We start from the raw sequence: 24,699 nt of genomic DNA on the forward strand, positions 1-24,699 counted from the left end.
TGGGCTGAAGGAAGTACAAGCTGGAATCGAGATTTCCGGGAGAAATGTCCATAACCTCAGATATGCAGATGACACTACCCTTATGGCAGAAAGTGAAGAACTAAAGAGCCTCTTGAGAAAAGTGAAAGACGAGTGAAAACGTTGGTTTGAAACTCAACATTCAGAAAACTAAAATGATGGCATCCGGTCTCATCATTTCAAGGAAAATTAAAGGGGAAATAGTGGAAACAGTGTAGACTATTTTCTTGGGCTCCCAAATCACTGCAGATCATGACTGCATCCATGAAATTAAGACACTTCCTCCTTGGAAGAAAAGTTATGACCAATCTAGACAGCATATTAAAAAGCAGAGACATTATTTGCCAACAGAGATCTGTCTGATCAAACGTATGGTTTTTCCAGTATTCATGTATGGATTTGAGAGTTGGACTATAAAGAAAGCTGAGCACCAAAGAACTGATTATTTCGAACCGTGGTGTTGGAGAATCTTGAGAATCCTTTGCACTGCAAGGAGATCCAACCAGTCTATTCTAAAGGAAATCAGTCCTAATATTCATTGGAAGGACTAATGCTGAAGCTGAAACTCCAATACTTTGGCCCCCTGATGAAAAGAATGGTCTCATTTGAAGAGACCCTGGTGCTGGCAAAGATTGAGCGCAGGAGAAATGGACGGCAGAGGATGAGATGGTTGGAGCGTATCACTGACTCAATGGCCATGAGTTTGACAAGCTCCAGGAGTTGGTGATGGACAGGGAAGCCTGGCATGCTGCAGTCCAAGAGATCACAGAATCGGACACGACTGAGCGACTGAACTGAACCAAACAGTTTGGCAGGCTACCATGTTTCCACTAGAAAGCTTCAGCAGTTAACATTCTCATAAGAGTTCAACATATGGCTTCATTTGTCTCAAAATCCAAACCAAACTTTGGGTTTCGTTGCATCTTGTTCTTTCAGTGACTGCAAAGTAATAAGATCCAACATATTGGGGACTGAATATATGAAATTTCTAGTTTATCAAACAAAAATATTCCCATAATATAGTGTGGACTCTAAACTATTTCTGGGTCTTCCCTGGTGCTCAGTGGTAAGGAATCCACCTGCCAAACAGAGACATGGGAGAGATCCCTGGTCTGGGAAATTCCTACATGCTTTGGAGATATCCTATAAGCCACAACTATATGACCAATAACAAATGAATAACAAAAAATAATTTATTTCAGGATCCTCCCAGCTCAAAAAGAGCTATCACTTTTAACCTTATTTCCAAAGTGTTTTATTTCTTAGATTTTGCACATTTATTATTCATATTTTCACTTCATGTAAATTAGGCACATGCTATTAGTTTCATTTTGGCACAAGCAGATATCGGAAATATAACTGTTCCGTTATGGACAGAGTGTGGTGTAATAACTGAAGTCCAAATTATAAGTATATAATCCCAAAATTGTCTATTGTTTGATGTCATCATGAAAAGAAATTCTTCTACATTTTTTCTAACCTGGAGTGCCTTTGGTGTATTCCTAGTTTCTGTTATGAAGTTGAGGTGGTGAAAAACTGTGTTGTTGGAAGAAACATGATCCATTCAGGGTTATGGGGAAAATGATACAAATTTTATTAGATTACAAGACTTAGGAAATATTCTGAAGAAAACAGAAGTACAACACAAATTGCAGGATTCAGTGATGAAACAGATACACACGCATATTTTTCTGGTTCTTTTGATCCCATTTTCTTCAATTTCCAAGAAGTTTCCATTAATCATTTATATGCAATGGAAACAGCCAGTTAAGGGAGAAAATGACCAGCATTCCCCTGCTATAAGTTCTCCCACGTAATCAGTCTTCAGTAACCTGTCAACTCCCCTCCCATGAAAAGCCCAAGCCCCTTAATGTCCAGGTTGCTCTTTGCATAGGCAGATGGTACATCATTCAGTCCTATAATCACGGTGGCCTGTGTACAGAAGGGCATCCTGAACATAATGAGCATGCTGAGTCCTGTCATGGTTTGACATGCTTCTCTGTCCCTTGCTGATCCTAATTCACACACCACTGAATTCGCTATTTTAGTGTCCCTGTTTACCCATGAAAGATGGATATTAATGAAGCACACCTAATGAAGTCTGCTCCTTTATCTTACCGATTTCTTTGCAGAAACCATCATGAAACTCCCTAAGAAAGCTATAAAAGCTTTCAAACCTTGCAGAAATGTCATTAAAAAATAACATCACCTTTTCAAGAAAACTCAATTAAATACACACTGAAGATTAGTGATCATTTCAACAGATCAGGAAGTTTCAGCATACTTAACATAATTATACTGCCATAACACAGGAGGTTAATTGTTGGAAAACTAAAGATTTAATCCTAAAATGAATCTTCTCGTGTGATCTGTTGTAAGAACTGTCCCAAAATTTTATGAAAGTCATTACAATTCTAAGGATTCTCCCCGATATGAATCTTGGGGAGAATCTTGAGGAAATAAATTTTCTTAAATGTATTTCCAAATTCAGTTTATCTGTAGTTTCTGACCTGCATAAATCACACCCAAGGTGTGAATATCTCATGAAAAAATTCATTACTTCTGTAAGCTTGCCTTCTCAGGTTCCATCATTTTGATCTTTGCCTTAAGGCTTTAGTGAGCACATTACTTCTGTGTGGTTTATCTGAAACATATATTCTGAAGCCTGCAGAAAGGCCTTTGCCATCCAATTCCAAGACTCCTCTTTACTATGGAGTCTTGTTGTCTAATACTTCAACTCAAGCTGAAACTTTCTCCACCTCCATTGCATTTGTAAAGCACTGCTCCAGAATGTTTCCCAACTTTGATGTTTGGGTAAAATTCTTTCCAGATATTGTATTTGTGTGGTTTATCTCCAGGATATATGTTCTTAGATACCTAAAGCGGGAGCAGTAATTGTGACAACTGCCATAAAAGTTGCATTTCTAAGTATAAAGTATTTGCTGAACACTGAGATACAGGGAGCACCTAAAAGCCTTGCCACATATTCTGCACTAGTAAGCTTCTCTGTAGCATGGAAGATCTGATAGTTGGTGAGATGTGACCCCCGAGTAAAGGTTTTACATACTCATGTCACTTGTAAGCTTTCTCTGCAAAATGACTTCTTTAATGAAGCCTGAAGTTGGATTGTTGCCTAAAAACCCGACACACTTATTACATTGATACAGTTTTTACCTAGTGTGAATATGCTCAAGAAGCCTGAGGTGTAAACAAAAAGCCTGGCCACATTGATTATCTTTGGAAGTCCTCTGGAGTATGGGTCACCTGATGTCTTTTTAGGCCTGAATGCCACCTGAAGGATTTTCCACACTCATATTTGTAAGATTTCTTTGTATTATGAATTCTTTGATGCTGGGAATGATCAGCCCATTACTGAAATCCTGGCTGCAGACATTTACATGATTTCCTCCACTGGAGGGATTGACTGTGCTCTGAAATGTATGGATTCTTGCCGGGAAGCATTTTCTCATGTTTTGTAAAAAACTGAATGCCGTGCAAAAGACTTACCACATGCACTACGTAGGTAAGATTTCAATTCAGAATTAATTACCTGAGGATTAGTTAGATCTGAATACAGAATCAAGCCTTTGCTACATCAACCACATTTGTGCAGTTTCCTCCAGTTTGACTTTTCGGAAGGTCAAAAACTTCACGTAGTTTACTGCAGTTGTTTACTACATTTACATACAAATGTAGTCATTTGTATGTTTTCACTGCAGTACTGATTCTCAGATGATCTGCAAAGCCATTCCTTTTGACTACAGGCTTTGTCATATAAATCCCATTTATGTGGCTTCTCTCCTGTATGAACTGCCGAATGGTCAGTTAAGGCTGAACATGAACTAGAAGCTTTGCCACATTCATTTCATTTGTACATTTCTATACAGTACAAATTCTCTGGTGAATCGTAAGGCCTGAACTCAGATTAAACACTCTGCCACACTCATCACAGTTGCACTAAAATGCTTCTCACAACTGTTCCATTTGTAACAGTTTTCTCCACTATGAATTAGCTGATGCTTCCTATGATGGTCATTTCAAGTAAAAAACTGGCCACATACATTATATTTCTATGCTTTCTCTCCTATATGAACTACCTGATGGTGAGTTAAGGTTGACTGAGCACTAAAATTTGTAACCATTGTTTCAATTGTAAGGTTTCTAATATGAATTCTCTGATGAACTGCAAGGTTTGTGTTTAGATTACAAGCCTTGACATTGAGATCACATTTGTTTTCTCTCCAGTATTAATTCTCTGATGAATTCCATGTTGTGCACTTCAAGTAAAGGATCAGCTACACGCAACACATTTATATGGTTATTCTCCAGTATGAATTTTGGATAAACTGCAAGCTTACCAATATGACTAAAGGCCTTGCCACAGACAACACATTCATATGCTTTCTCTCCAGTATGAATTCTCCGATTAATTGCAAGGTTTGCAGTTTGACTAAAGGGCTTGCCACAAACATCTCTTGAAAATGAGTTCTCCAATGAACTGCAAAGTAACAGCTGGAATTGAAGACTTTGCCCCATAGATACATTTCTGTGCTTTCTCTCCTGTATGAACTGCCTGTTGGAGAGTTAAGGCTGATTTGAAACTAAAGACCCTGCCACATACATCACATTGATATGCTTTCTGTCCAGTATGAATTTTCTGATGAGATGTAAGGCTTCCTTTTACTCTAAAGGCCTTGCCACATACATCACATTTTTATGGTTTCTCTTCGGTATGAATTTTCCGATGAGTTCTAAGGCTTCTATTTACACTAAAGGCCTTGCCACATATATCACATTTATATGGCTTCTCTCCAGTATGAAGCCTCCAATGAATTGCAAGTTGTCTGCTTCGAGTATAGCCACGGCCACATACATCACATTTATATGGTTTCTCTCCAGTATGAAGGATCTGATGAACTGTGTGGCTTTCTTTGCGAGTAAAGGCCTGTTCACACAGATCACACTTATATGGCTTCTCTCCAGAATGAACTCTCTGATGAATTACAAGTTGTGCTTTTTGAGTACAGCCACGGCCACACACATCACATTTATATGGTTTCTCTCCAGTATGAAGGATCTGATGAACTGTGTGGCTTTCTTTGTGAGTAAAGGCCTGTCCACAGAGATCACATTTATATGGCTTCTCTCCAGTATGAAGTCTCTGATGAATTCCAAGGTCTGATTTTCGAGTATAGCCATGGCCACACACATCACATGTATATGGCTTCTCTCCAGTATGAACTCTCTGATGAATTCCAAGGTCTGACTTTCGAGTATAGCCACGGCCACATATATCACATTTATATGGTTTCTCTCCAGTATGAAGGATTGGATGAAGTGCCCGACTTTCTTTGCAAGTAAAGGCTTTTGCACACACATCACATTTATATGGTTTCTCTCCAGTATGAGTTCTCCCATGGTTTTGAAGGTGTGCATTGTGCTTAAAGCAGTGGCCAAATACATCACATTTATACGGTTTCTCTCCAGTATGATTTCTCTGATGAACTGCAAGCCTCATATTATCATTAAACGCCTTGCCACATACGTCAGCTTTATATGGTAATCTTCCTATATGGATTCTTTGATGTCTAGTGAGTTCTGAGTCCTGAAGCATGGTTATGCCACACTCATTACTTTTGTAAGATTTTTTCTTGTGTCCTTCTAGGTCTGGGGCCTGTTCTGAGGGATGCATAACAGCACACTCATTATTATGAGAATTGCCTTTGCGGACACTATGAGTTCTCTGAATTGGCAAAACTGAAGCACTACTGTTCATATGCATCACAACTTGACTACGTTCAAAAATTGTCCCTTCAGACTGAAGCATCTGCAATTCATCATGAAAGTTTGATCCGTGCCTTTCAACAGGCTTATCTCCTTCATCATTTCTACTCTGATGATCTCTTCCATCAGTAAGATTTTTGTTATGGGATATAGATATTCCATAGTCTCTTCTTTCATTATCTGTCCACAGACTCTCAAAACCATCCACAGTTTCCTGTATCTTCCTGAGGAAAAAATCTTTAATTTCAGAAGTTTCAGCTCTCCCAAATATCACTCTTTGAAAAATTTCTCCTTTTCCACTGTTTCCTTTTGCTTGTAATTTCATGGTCATATCTATACGAGACACATCTACAAGATATAAAGAACCACAGGTATCGTATTAATTACAATTCATAAATAAATTTTTTCCTGTTGAACACATGACATTATACCAAAAGTCATACCCATCCTGAACAGTATTTTGAATCTTCCCAATGATGAACTAAAAATATAAGGGACACTAAAGGAATAGAACTCCCTAAAAAAGAAAAGAGCAATCACACAGAATTCAAATTAATTTTAGGGTACCCAAGTTTGAAAGACACAATCAGGAAAACATTCATTTTATGCAAACCCATGTCAATTCTCAAAGGAAAATATCTTTTCCCACCATTATCTCAAAGCTCATTCTATTTGGTAGAAACACACTTCTGTCTCATAATTGAGGATAAAAAAATAGTAAAAATTCCATGGATGGGGAGCTTGGCGGGCTACAGTCCATGACACCACAAAGTATCAGAAAGGACTGAGCAACTAAGCAAGAAAGGATCAACAAGGCAATACACTGTAATGGTAAATAACCCAAAGGAAGCATTCTAACAAAAACTGTAAAACATAAATGGCAGTTGACAACAGTTCAACAAACACTGCATAGTGAAAATAAAGAATTTATTAAAACAGCCCCCCTCTCCATCAGGGCTTATGAGATCTTAGTTCTCTAACCATGGATTAAACCCAGGACACTGTAGTGAAAGTGCTCCTATCCACTGGACTGTCCGGGAATTCCCTAAAATAATTTTTACAAAAAAGAAAGAACACTTTTCTAAATACTTCTTATAAATCAATAACTAGACAGACATACGGCATTTTATAACAAGTGGTTCGTGTGAGTTATACTGTGTAAAACATACTGTCATCTTTAAATGACAAAGAATTAATAAATGAAACAATCTCTACTTAAATAACAGCCACTCAATATAGCAATTGCCTATCTATACAGTATCCTTCACTTACTCGGTTCATTGGCTCTAAGATACATGTAAAGGAACAAGCTTTGAGGCGTTCCTTATGGCTGAGAGGTAAAGAATATGCTATAAAAGACGAATATTATTTGAAAACTTATTAACTAGAGTCAGAGACAAACTCTTCAGAACGAAATGTAAATTAACAATATACAGGATGTAATACAGACAAAGAGATATGTCACAATAACCATGACATGAAGTAAATATGCATTTTAAGCAAAAGTAACCTTTGAGGCAAATTTCCTGATCGTCTAGTGGATAGCATTACATGATTACACTGTAGGGGGTACAGATTCCATCCCTGAGTGGAGTACTAAGATCCCGTCAGCCACATGGTTCAGGAAAAAAAAAAGTAACTTCTGACCTTTTCAGTAAAATAGTCAAAATTCTATGACACCTAAAAGCATGAATTACCTCAATTTTTCAAATAAAAGTAGTAGATTCCCAGGGTTCATGAACATAATTCCATGGCACATGAAAGTAATGAGCAAAGCAGGACTGAAACCCAGACCTACAGATTCATACATGTTCTTTAACCACCAGGGCCCACTTGGGCAGAACAGATTACAAAAGGTTACAACAAACTTCATGACTTTAAAAAGATAAGGTCGAGTGAGACACAAGAACTGATCTGCGTAACAAACAGCCTTACTCAGCCATCTCACCTATAAATGGTTTCTCAAGTACCACTCCCCAACATATCAATTCATGTCCTGAAAATGTGGTTCAGTGGATGAGCATGGGTCATTTTGTACAGTATGAGCATGGACAGAAGGAACCTGGAGCATGATTCACATATGCAAGACTGGGGATCGAAGAGAAGATCTCTGAGTCCACCGTCCTTACAGGCTTCCTGAGTTACAATCACAGAAGATAAAAACCACATTCCTGTTACACATACCGCTGACTGCTACTGCTACTGCTAAGTCACTTCAGTCGTGTCCAACTCTGTGCGACCCCAGAGACGGCAGCCCACCAGGCTCCCCCGTCCCTGGGATTCTCCAGGCAAGAACACTGGAGTGGGTTGCCATTTCCGTCTCCAATGCATGAAAGTGAAAAGTGAAAGGGAAGTCGCTCAGTAGTGTCCGACTCCTAGCGACCCCGTGGACTGCAGCCTACCAGGCTCCTCCGTCCATGGGATTTGCCAGGCAAGAGTACTGGAGTGGGTTGCCATTGCCTTCTCCCACACATACCGCTGAAGATTGTGGCAAAAGCAGTAACAACAGGAATAGCTGAGGGTTCTGAACAGGAAAACAGGTTGAAGGCAGCTCTGTATAGGATCCGAGATACCAAATGCAATCAAAGATTGGCCATTCTCTTCCTTCTTCCAATGAGGTCTCCCAAGTGCAGCAAATAGGAAGAGAACCAGGCTGGCTCCAGGGATTACAGCTCTGGAGGTGTTACTATTGCTCTACATGCCCCAAAAAGTGGACATCCCACAGAATCCAGCACAGAAGGGGGACAGAGAGGAATTAGATCCCTTTGAAACACCTCATCACATGCTCCCCAAAATCAAGCAACAACATTGACAGGAGTCAAATGACACACTGCTACAGATAATAAAAAGACCTACCCTTTGGGACCTCTTTTCTTGAGGTCCAGTTTCCATAAACCTTTCTCTCCTTTTTTTTTTAAATCACTTTTTTCATTTGTAAACAGCCACCTGTAAGTCAGACTGAATTTCTTCTTCCCTAATAAAATGTAATTTTTATGTAGGAGACAGATGTGCTCCAGATTGGATATCTACAATCAGTCACCCTTCTCTCTGCATTCCCTGAGACAAGAGATAGCTAGGCTCCAGTTGAGGAATCTATACCTAACAAATACAGTGTAAATAGCCAGTCTTTGTCGTTTACCTCAAGGGAATAATCATGGCAATGACAAAGAAAGGAAAAAACCCTATTAACAGAGACACTACACATGTGCAGAAAGGTCACTTGAGGTCAAGTCAGAGGATAATTCAGGCCATAATGAGTCTTGCTTCTCCCAGAAGCCTTCACTTCGAGATACATCTTGGTTAGGGTGTGCATTCACACCCCAGGGGGAGGTCCTGAGACAAATTAACCAGAGGGGACAAAGGAAGGTGACTGACCCAAGGGGAGACGAAGACCTGGAAAATTGTACCTTTAAAAAGAATTGACATTTACCAAAGGTGGGGCGCTCTCTCTGATCTAGCCCATGCGCCTTTCTGCATATACTTTTCCTTTCAATAAACATTTTCCTTTACTCTTTGCCTTGTGCTTCTTCATCTGAATTCTTTATTGACTAGGCAGGCAACACTAGGGACCTTAGCCCTAATTGTTGGCTGCTGTGGTCCAATGGTCAGGACCCTTGGTCTAGGAAATGAAGACCTTCCTTCCAGCTTCCACTCATTGCTATGAGCATCCAAACTCAATTTCATTTCTCACACCTTTCTCACTGAAAACACACATCTTACCTTTCTTAAGCAACCATGATCTGTGCTTTATATTGCATTTTCTAGATTAGTGAACATAAATACTAGTGATAACTTTTAAAAACATTTGCTTTCTTATAGACAGTATCTCAGAGTATCACCAAACATTCATCAATAGTCCTAAATCTCTCAATGTAACACAACAGAAGTATTACACAATGTGGATGACTCAAGCCATAATTAGATGAGTAAACATTAATACTAGATATTTAATATTGAATATTTCCCAGTTCACATGAACCTGAAATTCATTTAGGTTAATTTCCCTTCTAATTGATTTGTATGCACTTACTGTTTTTTTTTTTTAATTCATTATTATTTTTGGCTTCACTGGGTCATCATTGCTGCTCTGTCTTTCTCTCATTGTGTCAAGCGGCAACTACTCTCTAGTTGTGGTGAATGAGCTTCTCATTGTAGGTACTTCTCTTGTGGACCATGAGCTCTAGAGCATGTGGGCTTCAGTAGTGGTGGTGTACGGGCTTACCTGCTCTGCAGCATGTGGAGTCTCCCTGAACCAGGGATAGAACCTGTCCTTTGCACTGGCAGGTGGATTCTTTACCATTGAGCCACCAGGGAAGCCCAAGTGCTTCCTTTCTTTTAAAGCCAATTGAGTAAGAGCTCATTTACAAATAAACCTCAGCAATATTATCCAAAATCAAAGACACACACTGAGACACGCATAAATCCAGACAGATTTAAAATGTCTCTCTGACCCTACTAGAGTTGGTATCCTCCTCCACGGGATCTTCCCAAGCCAGCGATTGAACCCACATCTCCTGTGGGTTCATCTCCAGTGTCTCCCACACTGGCAGGCAGCTTCTTTACCACTAGAGTCATCTGGGATCCCTGGTAAAGGTTAACTTCAAGCTTTTCTGTAGGCAGGGCTTTTTAAGAAGCTAGCTGTTTTTATTCCATATGCAAAAAGAAATGGTTTTTTAGTTTCAAAAGAAAAAAGGAAAAATCATTTTAACCAGTTTTCTCCAGAGTCTAAAGAATATCACAGCAATCCCTGTGTCAAAAAACTTATCTTCCCTTTCAATAGTCACAGTCTTATATCTAAAATACAGAGTAAACAGTGTTCAAATTGACTGTGATTAACTGGGGCAGATGGATGATAAAAATCATAGATTGTCCATCTTGGGAAATGGGGCTCCTCTCTTGATCAGAAGAATCTGAAGGGGTAAAGACATTTGTTAGAGTGGGGGCAGGAGTGGGAGAAGCTGGGCTCCCCCTCCCCACTGAGAGACAGGGGAAGTTAGAAGGGGACTAGCTGATGGAGAGGGAGACAGAGAGGTATGAGGGGTGAAAGGCCACAACAGGACAAAGATAATGGAGACAGAAAGGCAGTGGGGGACACTGTTAAGAGATGTGGGCCAGCACAGGAGAGAGCCCACTTAAAATGTGAGAATTTGATCAGCTAATATATAATTTGACATAATACGGAGAACCATCATCACTAATCGCATAATTCTGTTTCCAGTTGTAACTTCTCTTCAGACAATTTTAAGATCGCTTTATGTACCTCCTGTACTTGCCTGGTGGCTCAGCTGATAAAGAATCCTCCAGCAATAAAGGGGAGACCTGGGTTCAATACCTGGGTTGGGGAGATCCCTTGAAGAAGGGAAAGGCTACTCACTGCAGAATTCTGGCCTGGAGAATCCCATGGACTCTATAGTCCATGGGGTCGCAAAGACTCCGACATGACTGAGTGAGTTTCCCTTTCATTTTATGTACCTCACAGTAGGAGAGAGAAGGATCCAGCCTCTCATCCAGCATGGCATTCTTATCCTTTCTCAATGGGTGAGAGTCACAACTATTCAGTAACTTCTAAGGGTACAGCCCTCTTTAAGGTTCCAATTTTCACACCATCCAGTGAAAACATCCCATGTATCAGCTAACTGCTGGTGCTGCTGCTGCTAAGTCTCTTCAGTCGTGTCCAACTCTGTGCGACCCCATAGACAGCAGCCCACTAGGCTCCCCCGTCCCTGGGATTCTCCAGGCAAGAACACTGGAGTGGGTTGCCATTTCCTTCTCCAATGCATGAAAGTGAAAAGTGAAAGAGAAGTCGCTCAGTTGTGTCCGACTCTTAGCGACCCCATGGACTGCAGCCCACTAGGCTCCTCCATCCATGGGATTTTCCAGGCTACAATACTGGAGTGGGGTGCCATTGCCTTCTCTGGTATCAGCGAACTAGTAGTAATGCAAATCTTCCTATTAGGAAATAAAAACTTCATCAACCTCTTTCTTCTTACAGAGTGGCATTTTGTCTCACAAATACTGCTCACAGGGCCAATTAAAGTTTTGCCAAATGTTGTCACTTTCACCTCAAGTTCAAAGATTTGTTAACAAAATAAGCCACTTGTTCTGTAGAAATAAATAACACAAATACTTATTATAGAATTATCAAGCTGACTTTCAATATGCTAACAATAAAAAAAAGCGAAGTAGAAACAGCAGAAGATACATAACCAAATTGGGTTCTGACCAACATCCAGACTCAAACAGTGCTGGGAAGTATCGGGACACAGCCCATCTGGAGCCCCAGTGGGGAAAAGGTCCCAGGCAGCATGTTACAGTTATGCGTGAGACTTCAAAGATTGCAGTTTTGGGTTAGCCCTTATAATCCCAGGACGCTAATTGATATCATCAGCAATCTGTGAGCAAATAGTAGCTCTGGTTGCATGTTAATACTATTTGTTTGTCTTACAAAACTTATAATGTTGCTAAGCCTACAGCTAAGTAGGCCAGGGCACCTCCAAGGGCTCAACAATCTCAAGAGTTGTCCCCGATCTATCTCTGGTGCTGCAAGCTTTGCACTCACAGCAAGCAGTCAGGGCACTCACAGTCAGGGCAGTGTCCAGCCAGGTTAGAAGCAAGCTCACAGGCCTGCTTTAGAGAGGACCTAGACCCTGTGCCTCCTGCATTGCCAGGTGTAGAATCCAACTTCTTTTGTCAGCCAAGAAGTGATGGCCATTATAGACGGACAGAAAAACATTCACAAATTAATTTACTATCTGCGTCCTTCTGAATGTACAGGAAACAGTATAATATACAGTATAATATGCAGATACCTGGGCTTCCTTGGGGCTCAAAGGTAAAGTATCCACCTGCCACGCAGGAGACGCGGCTTCGACCCCTGCGGGGGAAGAGCCCCTGTACCAGGGCATGGGAACCTACTCCAGTTGTCTTGCCGGGAGAATCCCATGGATAGAGGAGCCAGGAGGGCTACAGTCTACTGGGTTGCAGAGTCAGACACAATTGTACCAACTGAGCACACAGGCATCCATGTATCTAGTTCTTTCCAAGAACTACTGAACCAAGAATACAAGGGTAGAAAACAGGGAATTGGATATTTTAAAGTTCAAAATCAGCTTTATAAATACTTAAGCTGTGTAGAAATTTGTGTATCACACAGTGGGCAGATCACCCAAAGAAAGGACAAGGCTATGAACTCAGTCAAGCAAAACAGGGGCTGGCAAGAGACACAGAGGGAAAACACAGAGATACCCCCAAACCAGAATCCAACTTCACAGGGAAGTGATCCTCACCCACAGACAGCAGGTTCTTGTAGGTTTCCACCATCACGTCCCGGTACAAGGCCCTCTGAGCAGGGTCCAGGCATTCCCACTCCTCTGGAGTGAACTTGATGTCCACATCCTCAACGGTCAACTGTGTCTGAAATGAAAGCATATTTTACTAACAGCACTCGGGAAGATTCTTATTTTCACATGAAATGAGAAGAGGTTAGAGGGGTAATGATCAATTCAGGTAATTTTCCTGTTCTTTCATAAGACTATGACATCTTCCAATAAACATGAATTTGTCACTCGTATGGACAATACATGCAGAATATAAAAATAAATTCAACCAGTGAGTTCTTTATGCATAAGTGTTACACTATACACACCGAGGGACATTCACTATCTAGATGAGTTACAAGACTGGTGTCTTCAGAGACGACAAAGTCCACAGCGGCTTTAAAGAACACACATTGTTTTGATTATGACATCATCACACTGATGACAGGTGTCTCAACACTTCCGACACACTAAGCATTACTCTAAGACTTTACACAGATGAACTTATTGTCAACATAACAGCACATTAAAGGAAGATCTGGGTCCATCTTACCATGAAAACTCTGTCATTCTAAGAATTTGCACAGATTAAACAGTTAAGAAATGAGGCAACAGCACCTGAGGTTAGGTGGTTGGGACTGGCAACAGAAATACCAGAGCAGCAAAGTATATCCAGAGAGAGTTCCAAGAATACCTGAAACAAGTTCAAGAAAGCTGAAGTGCAATGGAGGTGTATAATCCCAGATCTTTTGTCAGCCAAGGAAAGACAGACATGATAGATGGACAGAAAAATATTCACAAATTAATTTACTATCTACCTCCTTCTGAATGCACAGGGAACACTATAATATGCAGTATCATATGTAGGTATCTGGGTTGCCCTAAGGCTCAGCAGTAAAGAATCCGCCTGCAATGCAGGGGACATGGTGTTCATATCTCCAGGGGGAAGATCCCCCTGGAGGAGGGCATGGCAACCCACTCCCATATTCTTGCCTGGAGAATTCCAGGGACAGAGGAGCCTGAAGGGTTATGTATGGCCCATTGGGTCACAAAGAGTCAGACACGACTATAGGACAAATGGTCACTGTACAGGGTCACCCGCTCTTCCCACCAACCACACAATGTCAATACTCTTACTACTGTTTCCATCATTCACGTAATGAGGTAGAAAAAACTTAAAAGGAATGGAAAACACTTAGATATAATTTCAACTGCTACACAGCATAAAACATGTTTATGAGATGATGTTCTGTAATAAAACCATGGAATTACAGATCCATGCACTCACACATGCAAATGTAAACACACAACTGGTTGAAACAAGGAAGACCTATTTTTTCTTTCAATCCAAATTTACAGAGTGTCAACATGGGCCCCAAACTGGGAGTACAGCAGTGAACATAATGGAGCTTACAGTCTAGCAGCCAGCCACCCAATTACATCCATAATTTTAAAGTTACTATTGCAACATGTGCTCTGAAACAGGCCTGGTGCTAAGAGAAGATTTATCGGAAAGTCTTGACGTACATCAAGAAATCACACAAGGTCTCCATGAGGAGGAAGCACTTAGGATTGGCAAGGTGGGAAATGGAAGAGTGTTGCAAGCAGAGAGAACAGCCTGAGTGCTGGCTCTGAGGCAGGAAGGTATTTAGTGAACAGCAAGTCAGTCAGTCTAACTGGGACACAGGGAACAAAGAGGGGTGATGCCAGGTAGAGGCCGCTTTCTACAAGGTCTTTGGATTTAGGACTTTATTCCAAAAGTAACTGGAAGTCACTGAAGAATCTGCAGGAGGTAAAGCAGAGGTTTAGATTTGTTTTTCAGAGCTCACTCTGCTGTGTGTGGAGGTTGTTGTTGCTTTGTTGCTCAGTCGGGTCAGATCTTTGCGACCTCATGGTAGCCCGCCATGCTCCTCTGTTCATGGGATTTTCAGGCAAGAATACTGGAGTGAGTAGCCATCTCCTACTCCAAGGTGATGCCTTTTGACACATTCTGGGATGATACTCTCGTTTTCTTTTATTCACGTGTATTTCAGCATCTTTAGGACATTAAAAATGCATCAGTTTGTACTTCAGTAATTTGTCTGCATTCTATGTCTTTTTCAAGTTATTTATTTTGGTTTTGCCGAGTCTTTCTTGCTGTGAGGAGGCTTTCTGTATGTGCAGCTGCAGTGCACGGGCTTCTCATTACAGTGGCTTCTCTTGTTTTGGAGCACAGAATCTAGAGTGTGTGGGTTTCAGTAGTTATGGTGCCTGGGCGTCGTTGCTCTGAGGCATCTTCCTGGACCTGGGATGGGACCCATGCACCCTACATTGGCAGGCATTCTTATCCACTGTACCACCAGGGAAGTCCTCAACATTATCTTACACTAGTTCAAAAAAATGAAAATACAAGCAGAAAGTAATATACAGAAGACTTATTCTAATCTGTATATAATAGCTATATGTAAAAATAATATGAGGGCTTTCCTGGAGGCTCAGTGGTAAAGAATCCACTGGGCAGTGCAAGAGACACAGGTTTGATCCCTGGTAGGTAAGATTCCACATGCCAAAGGGCATCTAAGCCTGTGAGCCTCAATTTCTGAGCCAGAGCTCTAGAGCCCAGCAGGTGAAACTACTGAAGCCAGCATGCTCTAGAGCCTGGGCTGCAAGAAAAGAGAAGCCACAGTAATGAGGAGCCCACACACCACAACTAGAGAGTGGCCATCACTCGCCAGAACTGGATAAAGCCAGTGAAGCAATGAAGAGCCAGTACAGCAGAAAAGTATATTTAAATATAGTAATATTATCTTATTCTTATTGTTAGGTATGTAGTTATTAACAAAACCCAAAGTTTATCTTTTCATTCCATGACCAAATATTGCATCAAGATTAGGAAAGTTGGGGGAATTCCCTGTCAGTCCAGCGTTTAAGATCTTGCTTGCACTTACACCACAGCGTTTCAGGTTCAAGTCCTCCTCAAGGAACTAAGACCCTGCAAGCTGCATCGTGTGGCCAAAAAGGAAGAATAAATAATTAGCAAACTATATTTCATAGTTTAAATTAGATGCTGTAATGAAACACTCTCTAGCCCTGAGGTCTCTTTCTGAACTTTTCATTTCACTCCCAAACATTTAAGATTTTCAAGGAGGTCCTCACTTAGTTTTAAATGTACTATAAAAAGTAGGACTGATTTCCCCTTATTGGACTCTTTTTCAGATTTTGGCACGTATTATGCATTTTAATACCTCACATCTATATGCAGCTTCTTTACCCCGGTTGACAGAGAGCAGACAGTGCATCCAGATGGGCCCTAAGCAATCCCTGCTGCCCAACAGCACTGAGACCCCGTCTCCAACCCGTGGGTGAGAAGCCCTGCCCAACACGGTGCCCAGGGGAGCCTCCTCAAAAGGGCCAGGTCACCAGGTCATGGGGAGACAGGATCTAAGTGAGGATGACAGACCCTGAGGGAAAGCCCTGGGTGAGGGTGAATGTACAGGAGTCAGACGACACACTGCAGAGTCAGACAAGATTAGCGAGTCCAAAAATGGGTACTTCAGGCAGGACAGATTGAGAATCCACTGAGAATATGACCTTACCTGAGAAAAAGCCATTCTTGACATGTTTTCTTTCACCTTCTGTTCTGGGCTTATTCCTCAGCTAACACAAGTCTTCAGAGGAGTGTCAAGAAGGTGGAAAACATGGTATTTAATGCTTAGGGTCAACACATCCCCTTCCTGAGCCCCAACCACACACACAGGGAAGCCCTCACCATGTGGAACAGACAGTCCTCTGTGGCCACTGTCTCAGGAGGGACTCAGGACAGTCAACTGCAGCATAGAGTCCAACACGGGACTTTTCCACACTTTCCCTCGAATCACACTTCCCTCCTGGTGAGGCCTCATGTACACAGCAGCAGGGGGCACCTCCGCTGACCCCACGATGCCGTTCAGGTCACACAGCAGGCCCTGGTCCAGCCCCACTCAGAGCAGAGCACCCTCCCCTCCCCCAGGGCCTGATCTCAGTCTCAGAAGTGGAGGCTAAGAGCCCTGGTGCTCAATGCAGGATCCAGATCGGAATCATCTGTGGCTCTGTGCACATTCCTGGGGCGAGGCCCCACATGAGAACCTGAGGAGCGTGTCTGTTGGGGGAGGGGTACAATACATGCCCAGGCAAAATGCCTCATGATCTCATGTGAAGCCTGGGCTGAATACCACTCAAGGGGTCAAGTCCAGACTACCTCCCACTTTCTTCTTTTCCAGCCTGACTGACATTGAACAGACTAACAGGAAGGGATGTGTACACATACCATGCACGATGTGACCATGTGACACATGTCTACACTGAAATATTTATCACAATCCACGAAGCAACACATCCATCACCTCCAAATCCCCATGTTCCGTGTGTGGTGACAACACTCATGACTACTCTCCTGACACATTCCCAGCAGGCAGTAACAGAACGGGATTAACCACGGTCAGCGTGCTGCATGTACCTCCCCAGGACGCACTCATTTCACAACTCAAAGTCTCTACCTTTCGACCAACATCTCCCCATCTTCCCCACCTCCCAGCCCCAGATGACCACCATCCCACTGTCTGCTACTAGTGGTTTCAGATTTTTACATTCCACATATAAGCGAGCACATACAATCAGTCTTTTCCTACCTGCCTTAATTCACTTACCATAATATTCTCTACATTCATCCAAGTGGTCCCAAGTGACAAAAATCGCCATTTTTGTGGGTGCATGTCATTATATACGTGTTTGTGTTTCTCTGAGTGTATGCTACCTACCAGGACTTTTCTGGTAGCTCAGACGTTAAGGAATCCGCTGCCAATGTTGGAGACCCGGGTTCGATCCCTCGGTTGGGAAGACGCCCTGGAGAAGAGAATGGCAGCTCACTCCAGTATTCCTGCCTGGAGAATTCTATGGAGAGGAGCCTGCAGGCTACAGGCCAAGGGGTTACAAGAGTCAGAAATGAGTGATCCCAGCCCGTCCCCAAACTGTTATCTCCAAACTCTAATAATAAAAGACAGATGTGTAGGCTGATGCACATATCTCAATGCGACTTCAATATCTTCCACAGAAACACTGCAAGTTTTGTTTTTTTTTTTAACTTCCAAATGCATCTGAAACTTTATGAGCAACTCAAAATAACAGAAATACCAAAGGTAACACACGAAGTGATCACTGGGGTTTTACCGACAGTTATGCTATGGGTTGCATACTTAATTCTCACCCTCCCTAAAGACCACAAAAAATCCAGTGTGGAGGGGGTGCTGTGAGGCACCTCCTGGATCCCGCCCCCCTTCTCTGGGACCACTGTCCCCATCCTCCTGCACCCAGACCTCCCTGTGGGCTCAGCTCAGCCCTTGCTTCTAACACACTGCAGGATAACAGTCTTCTTCCCAATCCCACAGCCTTTCTTCCTCCACAAGTGTGATCACGAGATTCCCAATTAAACCCAGTCATGCAAACCTCAGTCACAGCATCTGTGTCCCCGGAAAACTGAGCTAAGACACTGGCACGCCCACCATTCCACACAGCACACAATTAGCCATGAGCCCACGTCCAGGACCTCCAGCCAGAACTGGGACCCCCTTTGTCAACAGGTCCACACGCTCCGTGATCCCACAATTATGCTTGTCTCTCTCTCTCACACACAAACACACCATTCATTGGGTTCATTAAAAGGTGCACTCCTGGTCCCACAACCCTCCTGGAAACCCCGACACGCTCCCCCTCACTTTCTCCTATTTTTCTACCCCTTCTCCGTGCACAGCTGAACAAGAACAGAGACCTCTAGGTGTGGGCATTGCAAAAGAAATGCACCCTAGCTGCAAATCCAAGGAGACTGGACACTCAGTATGGAGACCAAGAAGCTGGTCCTCTTGGGGAAACCACTTAGCGACAAGGACGTTATGTAGTTGAGGGATGGTTGGACTGAGTTCAGTAAAGAAGTCACAAAGAGAGAGAGGCCCCAATCTCACCGGCTCCTGTTCTCCCTGCTCATAGCTAACTGGAAGATACCCCAGGTCATTAAAGGGGGGAAGGTGGTTTGGGGATAGGGAGGTGTCGTCTCCTACATACTCCCCTAAGATACTGACCAGTCTAATCACAGGAAACTCAGCATCTGTCGCTGAGCAGATGAACCACTAGAAGGCAAAGCTGCTGTCCAAGATGGCAACTGGTCCCTGCATGGACAGAGCTTAGAAGACCTGGGGGCTGCAGTGAGCAGTGACACTGCAGACTAAAACATGGGGACACCTCAAGACACTGGATCTGCCAGGCTTTTTAGGACTCCAACATCCTTTTGCTTTTGAGTAATTAAGTCTCCACATGGGGTAAGGATCAATCAGAGTTGAAATGTCCAGAACAAATATGGGAGCCATAATCACCAAGCCTATAACCTCCATCATCCCTGAGGATTCTTCAGCCCAGCCCACAGTCCCAGTCCTCACCCCCAGAGTGAGATGCTGCAAGCATCCTGGGAGGAAGAGGAATACGGTGAACCCTTCAATGAAGGGAAAAGAGGAAAGACTCCAAATAATTAAAGGAGAAGGGCATATCTGATGAGGGTAATTAATACAGAAGCAATAAACCTGCTTAACATGACAGAGACTATCAGAAGGAGATGGGGAGACCTCTCTGGCCTAGACCTGAAGGAACAGAAAGAGCTAGGGCAACAGTGATACAATGACCAAAGGTAGGAGTAGAAACTAAGATCCGAGACAGAGAAGGTTTTGGTGTTTATGAACAAGGACTAAACGAATGTGACCAAGACAGACTGACCATGAGAACAGGGTCGGCTCCCAGGATGAGGCTGGAGACCCTGGCAAGAGGTGGGAGGCCTCCCTACAGACTGAGCTTTATTCACAGAAGATGGCTCATGATTTCCTCTCAGGCTCTGAGCCTATGTTCCCACCTCCACCCTACTGTTGTCTTTTCCTTTTGGAAGACTGGGACCTATTTCAAATTCTAATAACACGTGGGCTCTCCCTACAAGCAGAACTGCCACACACACAGTCACACACCCAATTTGGCCAATCATTTCAGGGGTCAGTGTTGCTCAGCTTCTGGACCTGAGGAAGCATCATCAGACCAATTCATAGCTCACTAGTTACTAGATCACATAAAAGAGAGGAAAATGGAGTATCAGACTAACTGCTTAAATTAGGTTGTGACTCTTAATATAAAAGATCACTGACACCCTTATCAAACATTCATCAAAATGGTCTATAACTATTTATTAGTTACCAAAAAATGTTTTCAAAATAAAACATAAACAAGAAACAGCAAATGGGCCTCTAATAAATGTGAAACAAACCTAAGGTGAATCAGCTTATTAAAATTTTTTTCATTGAAGAATTCCGGTGTAAAGTTTAAAAAAAATTTCAGAATATAGAGTATTTAGAAAAGAATGACATGAATTAGTTACAGGAGTCCACCAAATCTTATTTCACAAATGAATAATTGTTTATAAGAAGGTGGGTATTCAATGAACTATTCAATGAACTAATTCAATGAACTAATCCAAGATACAAAATAATGAAATATAAAGAAAGAAGAAAGCAAAAAGTAAAACCATCACAAAGAATATTTTTACTGTGCCTGGAAAAGGCATCATGTAGTAAGAGTCAGTTCTTGCCCCACTTCTCCTCTCCATAACCTCTACTCTGCACCAGGAAAAGGGAAGGGGGTGACTCACCTCTAAGAGAGTCAAGTCACTGCCGCAACCCCCACCTCTATAGCTTCTGCACGTGGATGTTACCTTTTAATACAGAAAGTTACAACACGCACAAGCCTTACAAACAGAAGTTTTGCAATTCTCATTTTCATCTGTATAATTTCAAAAAGAAAGTTTTAAACTTAGTAGATTCTAAAGCCAAAAATCAATGTATCACGACTTAAAAATCCTGATCAAATCAATTCAGCACTCATCTAGATCTAGTCCGCTCCCAAACCTGCACACTACTTGTTTCCACTTCATTTAGTTTCCCTACTTTTTTCTCCGTCTCCCTTTCTCTTCCCCTCTGCGCTCCTGCTGTGCCTGTCCTCCTCTCTACTTCTTCCCTGACTCCCATCCGGCCTCTCTCTGCCATCTGTTCCCTGTAAAATGCTTCTAATCCAACCTCCTTGATGATCCTAAATCTCCAAGAATTTCTGCCTTTCTTCCTCTATCTCTGCCCTCCCTTCCTCCCCTCTCTGGCACCCCCAAGTGGCTATGCTTCCTCTCAGCTTCCTTTCTCAGCTCCTCCAACCACTGCTAAGTCGCTTCAGTCGTGTCCGACTCTGTGTGACCCCATAGACGGCAGCCCACCAGGCACCGCCGTCCCTGGGATTCTCCAGGCAGGAACATTGGAGTGGGTTGCCATTTCCTTCTCCAATCACTAGGAGTCCCCTTTGTCTCTCAGCAGGATATTGCTCTGTAAGCCAAGATCCCACCTCTTGTGTCCCCTTTGCGGGCTCTCTGTGTGAACTGCCTCTCCACTGTTGCCCTCTTTGGGACCTGTGATTTACAGCCCCTCTCCCTTGAAGGCTATACAAGGGGGCGACAGAGGATGAGATGGTTAGATACCATCCCTGGACTCAACAGACATGAATCTGAGCAAACTCTGAGAAATAGAGGGGTCGTAAAGACTCGGAATGAACACCACTACCTCCCTATCTTGCTCACCTTTAATTCTCAGGAAATTCTGCTTTTCTCTAAACTTTTTCCCTAACCGCTACCTTCAAGGCCGATTCTTTTTCATGCTGTTGTCTCTTCACAAGTCCCTCACCAATACTCTTCATTGCCGTCGCTTATCCGTCATCCTTTTCTCAATTCAGTATTTCTCTAGGAGTCGCTGTCTCTGCTGCTTCTAACCCCCCCGGCCTCCTATTTGCAGGGATGGCGACTGAATAAGAAGCCCGGTTCCCGCAAAAGCCAAATCGCAACGGGTGGAATTTGGAACGGAAGAACCTCGGGTGTCACGTGACTGGCGCAGGTCACCTCCCCGACACGGGACAGGGCAACGTCACTATGAAGGCATGGCCTGCGGGGCGGAAGGGCCGGCCTGAGGAGACTTGAGGTGAGAGGGACTGGGAGGGAAGCGGTCTCAGCAGCGGGGCTGGCTCTCCAAAATCCCAGAACCGGGGAGCGGGGTGGTCGGGGCGGCCAGGGGCCGAGAGGACGAGGCTGGGGGCCGCGGAGCTAATAAACCCACCGTATGCGGTGTAGGAAGGGCAGAGGGGTCAGTGAGGTCAGTAAATGGTTTGAAGCAGGCAAGAGGTGCGAAACGAAGCGTCGCTGTGGACCAAAAGCTGGAAGCGACTTTAAAGCAAAATGGAGGCGCTCCTTTGCTGCTCACCAAGACGTCTGAACTTGCTGGGGATGGTGGGACGGGCGCAGGGATTGAGAGTCACTAGCGAACCTGAGGCTCGTGGTACCGAGGAAAGGAGGCAGCAGGCCGCAGGTTTAATTAGAAAGAGAGAAACTCACGCTGACCTGAGAGACCGCCACTCGCCGCGCTCCGCTTCCTGGTTTGTGGGACGCTGCCCGCACGCGCCGTGAAAGGGCGGAGCGGCCTGGGGGCGGGGACTCAGCCGAACCTGGTCGCCGGGGGGCGGGGCATTGAGCGAAGCAGAAGACGCGTGGGGACAGCGGAAGTGTTAGGAGCAGCTTCGGGGCATGGGGGGCCGGGCCTCCGGGCGCAGTGGGCGGGGCGGGGCGGCGGGGAGAAACAATTCATTACTGCAATCACCTCTGAAGGTGACTGTAGCCGGAATATTAAAACAGGTCTGCTCCTTGCAAGGAAAGTTATGATAAACCCAGACATTGTATGGAAAAGGCATATATAATTCCAGAATACCTAAAGAGTGAAACGCAATTTTGAAAGCTATCATAGTCGTTGCATTTCTAAGTATAAAGTGTTTGGTGAACCATGAGTTTGAAGCAGTACCTGAAGGCCTTGCCACATTCTGTACACTAGCAAGGTTCTCGCTAGGATGGATCATCTGATGGTTGGTAAGGTGTGACCCTGAGGTAAAGGTTCTACACACTCATGTCACATGTACGCTTTCTCTCCAGAATGAGTTCTTTACTGAATCCTGACTTCAGACGGTTGTCTAAATCCCCTGATGCACTCATTTCAGTGATATAGCTTCTACCTAGGGAATATTCTCAAGAAGCCAAAGGTGTAAACACCTGAAAAGCCTGGCCACATTGATTGCAGTCGTATGGTCTCTGCAGTATGGATCACCTGATGTCTTTTCAGGCCTGAATGCCAACTGAAGGATTTGCCACTCTCGTACACTTGTAAAGTCTCTCTATATTATGAATAATCTGATGATGGGAATGATCAGCCCATTACTGAAGCTCTGACCACACACATTATATTTATGAGTCCCTCCAATCTAGACTGGAGGGATTGACTGCGCTCTAAATGTATGGCTTCTCACCAGTATGAATTTTGTAAAATCCAAATGGCTTCCGAAACACATAACACAGGCACTAGGTGAGTAAGACTTCAATTCTAATTAATTATCTGATGGTTAGTTACATCTGAACACAGAATCAAAGCTTTGCCACACCTAGCACATTTCATGTGGTTTTCCTCCAGTTTGACTTTTCTGAGAGTCAAAAAGTAGATATACTTAACTGCATTTACTACACTTGTAAGTTTTCATTGCCATATGGATTCTCAGATGATCTGCAAAGTCATTCCTTGTGACTGAAGGGTTTGTCACATAAATTACATTTATGTGGTTTCTCTCCTCTAGGAACTGCCAAAAGGTCAGTTAAGGCTGAGCAAGCACTAGAAGCTCTGCCAAATTTGAATGCTTTCTATACAGTATGAATTCTCTGATGAATTATAAGGCCTGAACTCAGATAAAAGGCTCTGCCATACTCATTACATTTGCACTAAATGTCTCACAATTGTTCCATTCTTAACATTTTTCTCCACTATGAATTATCTATGATTTCTACATGGTCATTTCAAATATAACACTGCCCATATACATCACATCTCTACGCTTTCTCTCCTATATGAACTGCATGGCAGTGAGTTAAAGCTGACTGTTCACTAATATGTTTGGCACAATTGTTACCTTTCTAAGGTTTCTCCCCAGTATGAATTCTACAATGAACTGCAAGGTTTGCATTTAGATTAAAGGACTTGCCGCTGAGATCTCATTTATATGCTTTCTCTCCAGTATGACTTCCTCAATAAACTACAAGTTTTCCAATATGACTAAAACCCTTGCAACAGATATCACATTTATGTGGTTTCTCTCTGGTATGAATTCTCTGATGAAATGCAAAGTAAGAGCTGGAACTGAAGACTCCTCCACCAAATTACATTTCCATGCTTTCTCTCCTATAGGAACTGCCTGATGCGGAGTTAAGGATGACTGTGCAATAAAACGTTTGTCACAATTGTTACATTTGTCAGGTTTCTCTCCAGTATGAATTCTGCCATGAACTGCACAGCTTGAAGTTTGACTGAAGTCCTTTCCACACACACATTTACACGGTTTCTCCCCAGTATGATATCTCTGATGAACTGCAAACTTTGCAGTTTGATTAAAGCCCTTGCCACACAGAACGTTCCTATGA

The 24,699-nt window shown here is 43.0% G+C and overlaps 1 protein-coding gene and 1 long non-coding RNA gene across 2 annotated transcripts; one reads left to right on the plus strand and one right to left on the minus strand.

The window, feature by feature from the left end:
- Positions 1-1,842: 1,842 nt before the first annotated feature.
- Positions 1,843-22,746, minus strand: LOC123464557 (zinc finger protein 347-like). The gene is made up of 4 exons (XM_045163229.1): positions 22,588-22,746; positions 13,089-13,215; positions 4,892-6,150; positions 1,843-1,950 (listed from the first exon to the last, which is right to left on the minus strand). Exons 2-4 carry the CDS (start codon positions 13,120-13,122, stop codon positions 1,843-1,845), a joined length of 1,401 nt encoding a protein of 466 aa, XP_045019164.1. The 5' UTR covers positions 13,123-13,215; positions 22,588-22,746.
- A 93-nt stretch (positions 22,747-22,839) lies between these two features.
- On the plus strand, positions 22,840-24,521 carry LOC123465114. Its single transcript, XR_006640193.1, has 2 exons — positions 22,840-23,596; positions 24,467-24,521. It is a non-coding gene; the product is annotated as an uncharacterized LOC123465114 (long non-coding RNA).
- Positions 24,522-24,699: the final 178 nt, after the last annotated feature.

The sequence above is a fragment of the Bubalus bubalis genome, chromosome 18 (assembly GCF_019923935.1).
Source record: "Bubalus bubalis isolate 160015118507 breed Murrah chromosome 18, NDDB_SH_1, whole genome shotgun sequence".
Taxonomy (NCBI): Eukaryota; Metazoa; Chordata; class Mammalia; order Artiodactyla; family Bovidae; genus Bubalus; species Bubalus bubalis.

Excerpts from the sequence above, each read along its gene's own strand:
- LOC123464557 (XM_045163229.1), bottom strand. The coding sequence starts at position 13,122 with ATGGTGGAAACCTACAAGAACCTGCTGTCTGTGG. Across the intron at positions 6,151-13,088 it reads CAAGAACCTGCTGTCTGTGG|ATGTGTCTCGTATAGATATG; the intron begins GTGAGGATCACT and ends TATATCTTGTAG. Across the intron at positions 1,951-4,891 it reads AGAAACCATATAAATGTGAT|GCCACCGTGATTATAGGACT; the intron begins GTATGTGGCCGT and ends TTCTGTACACAG.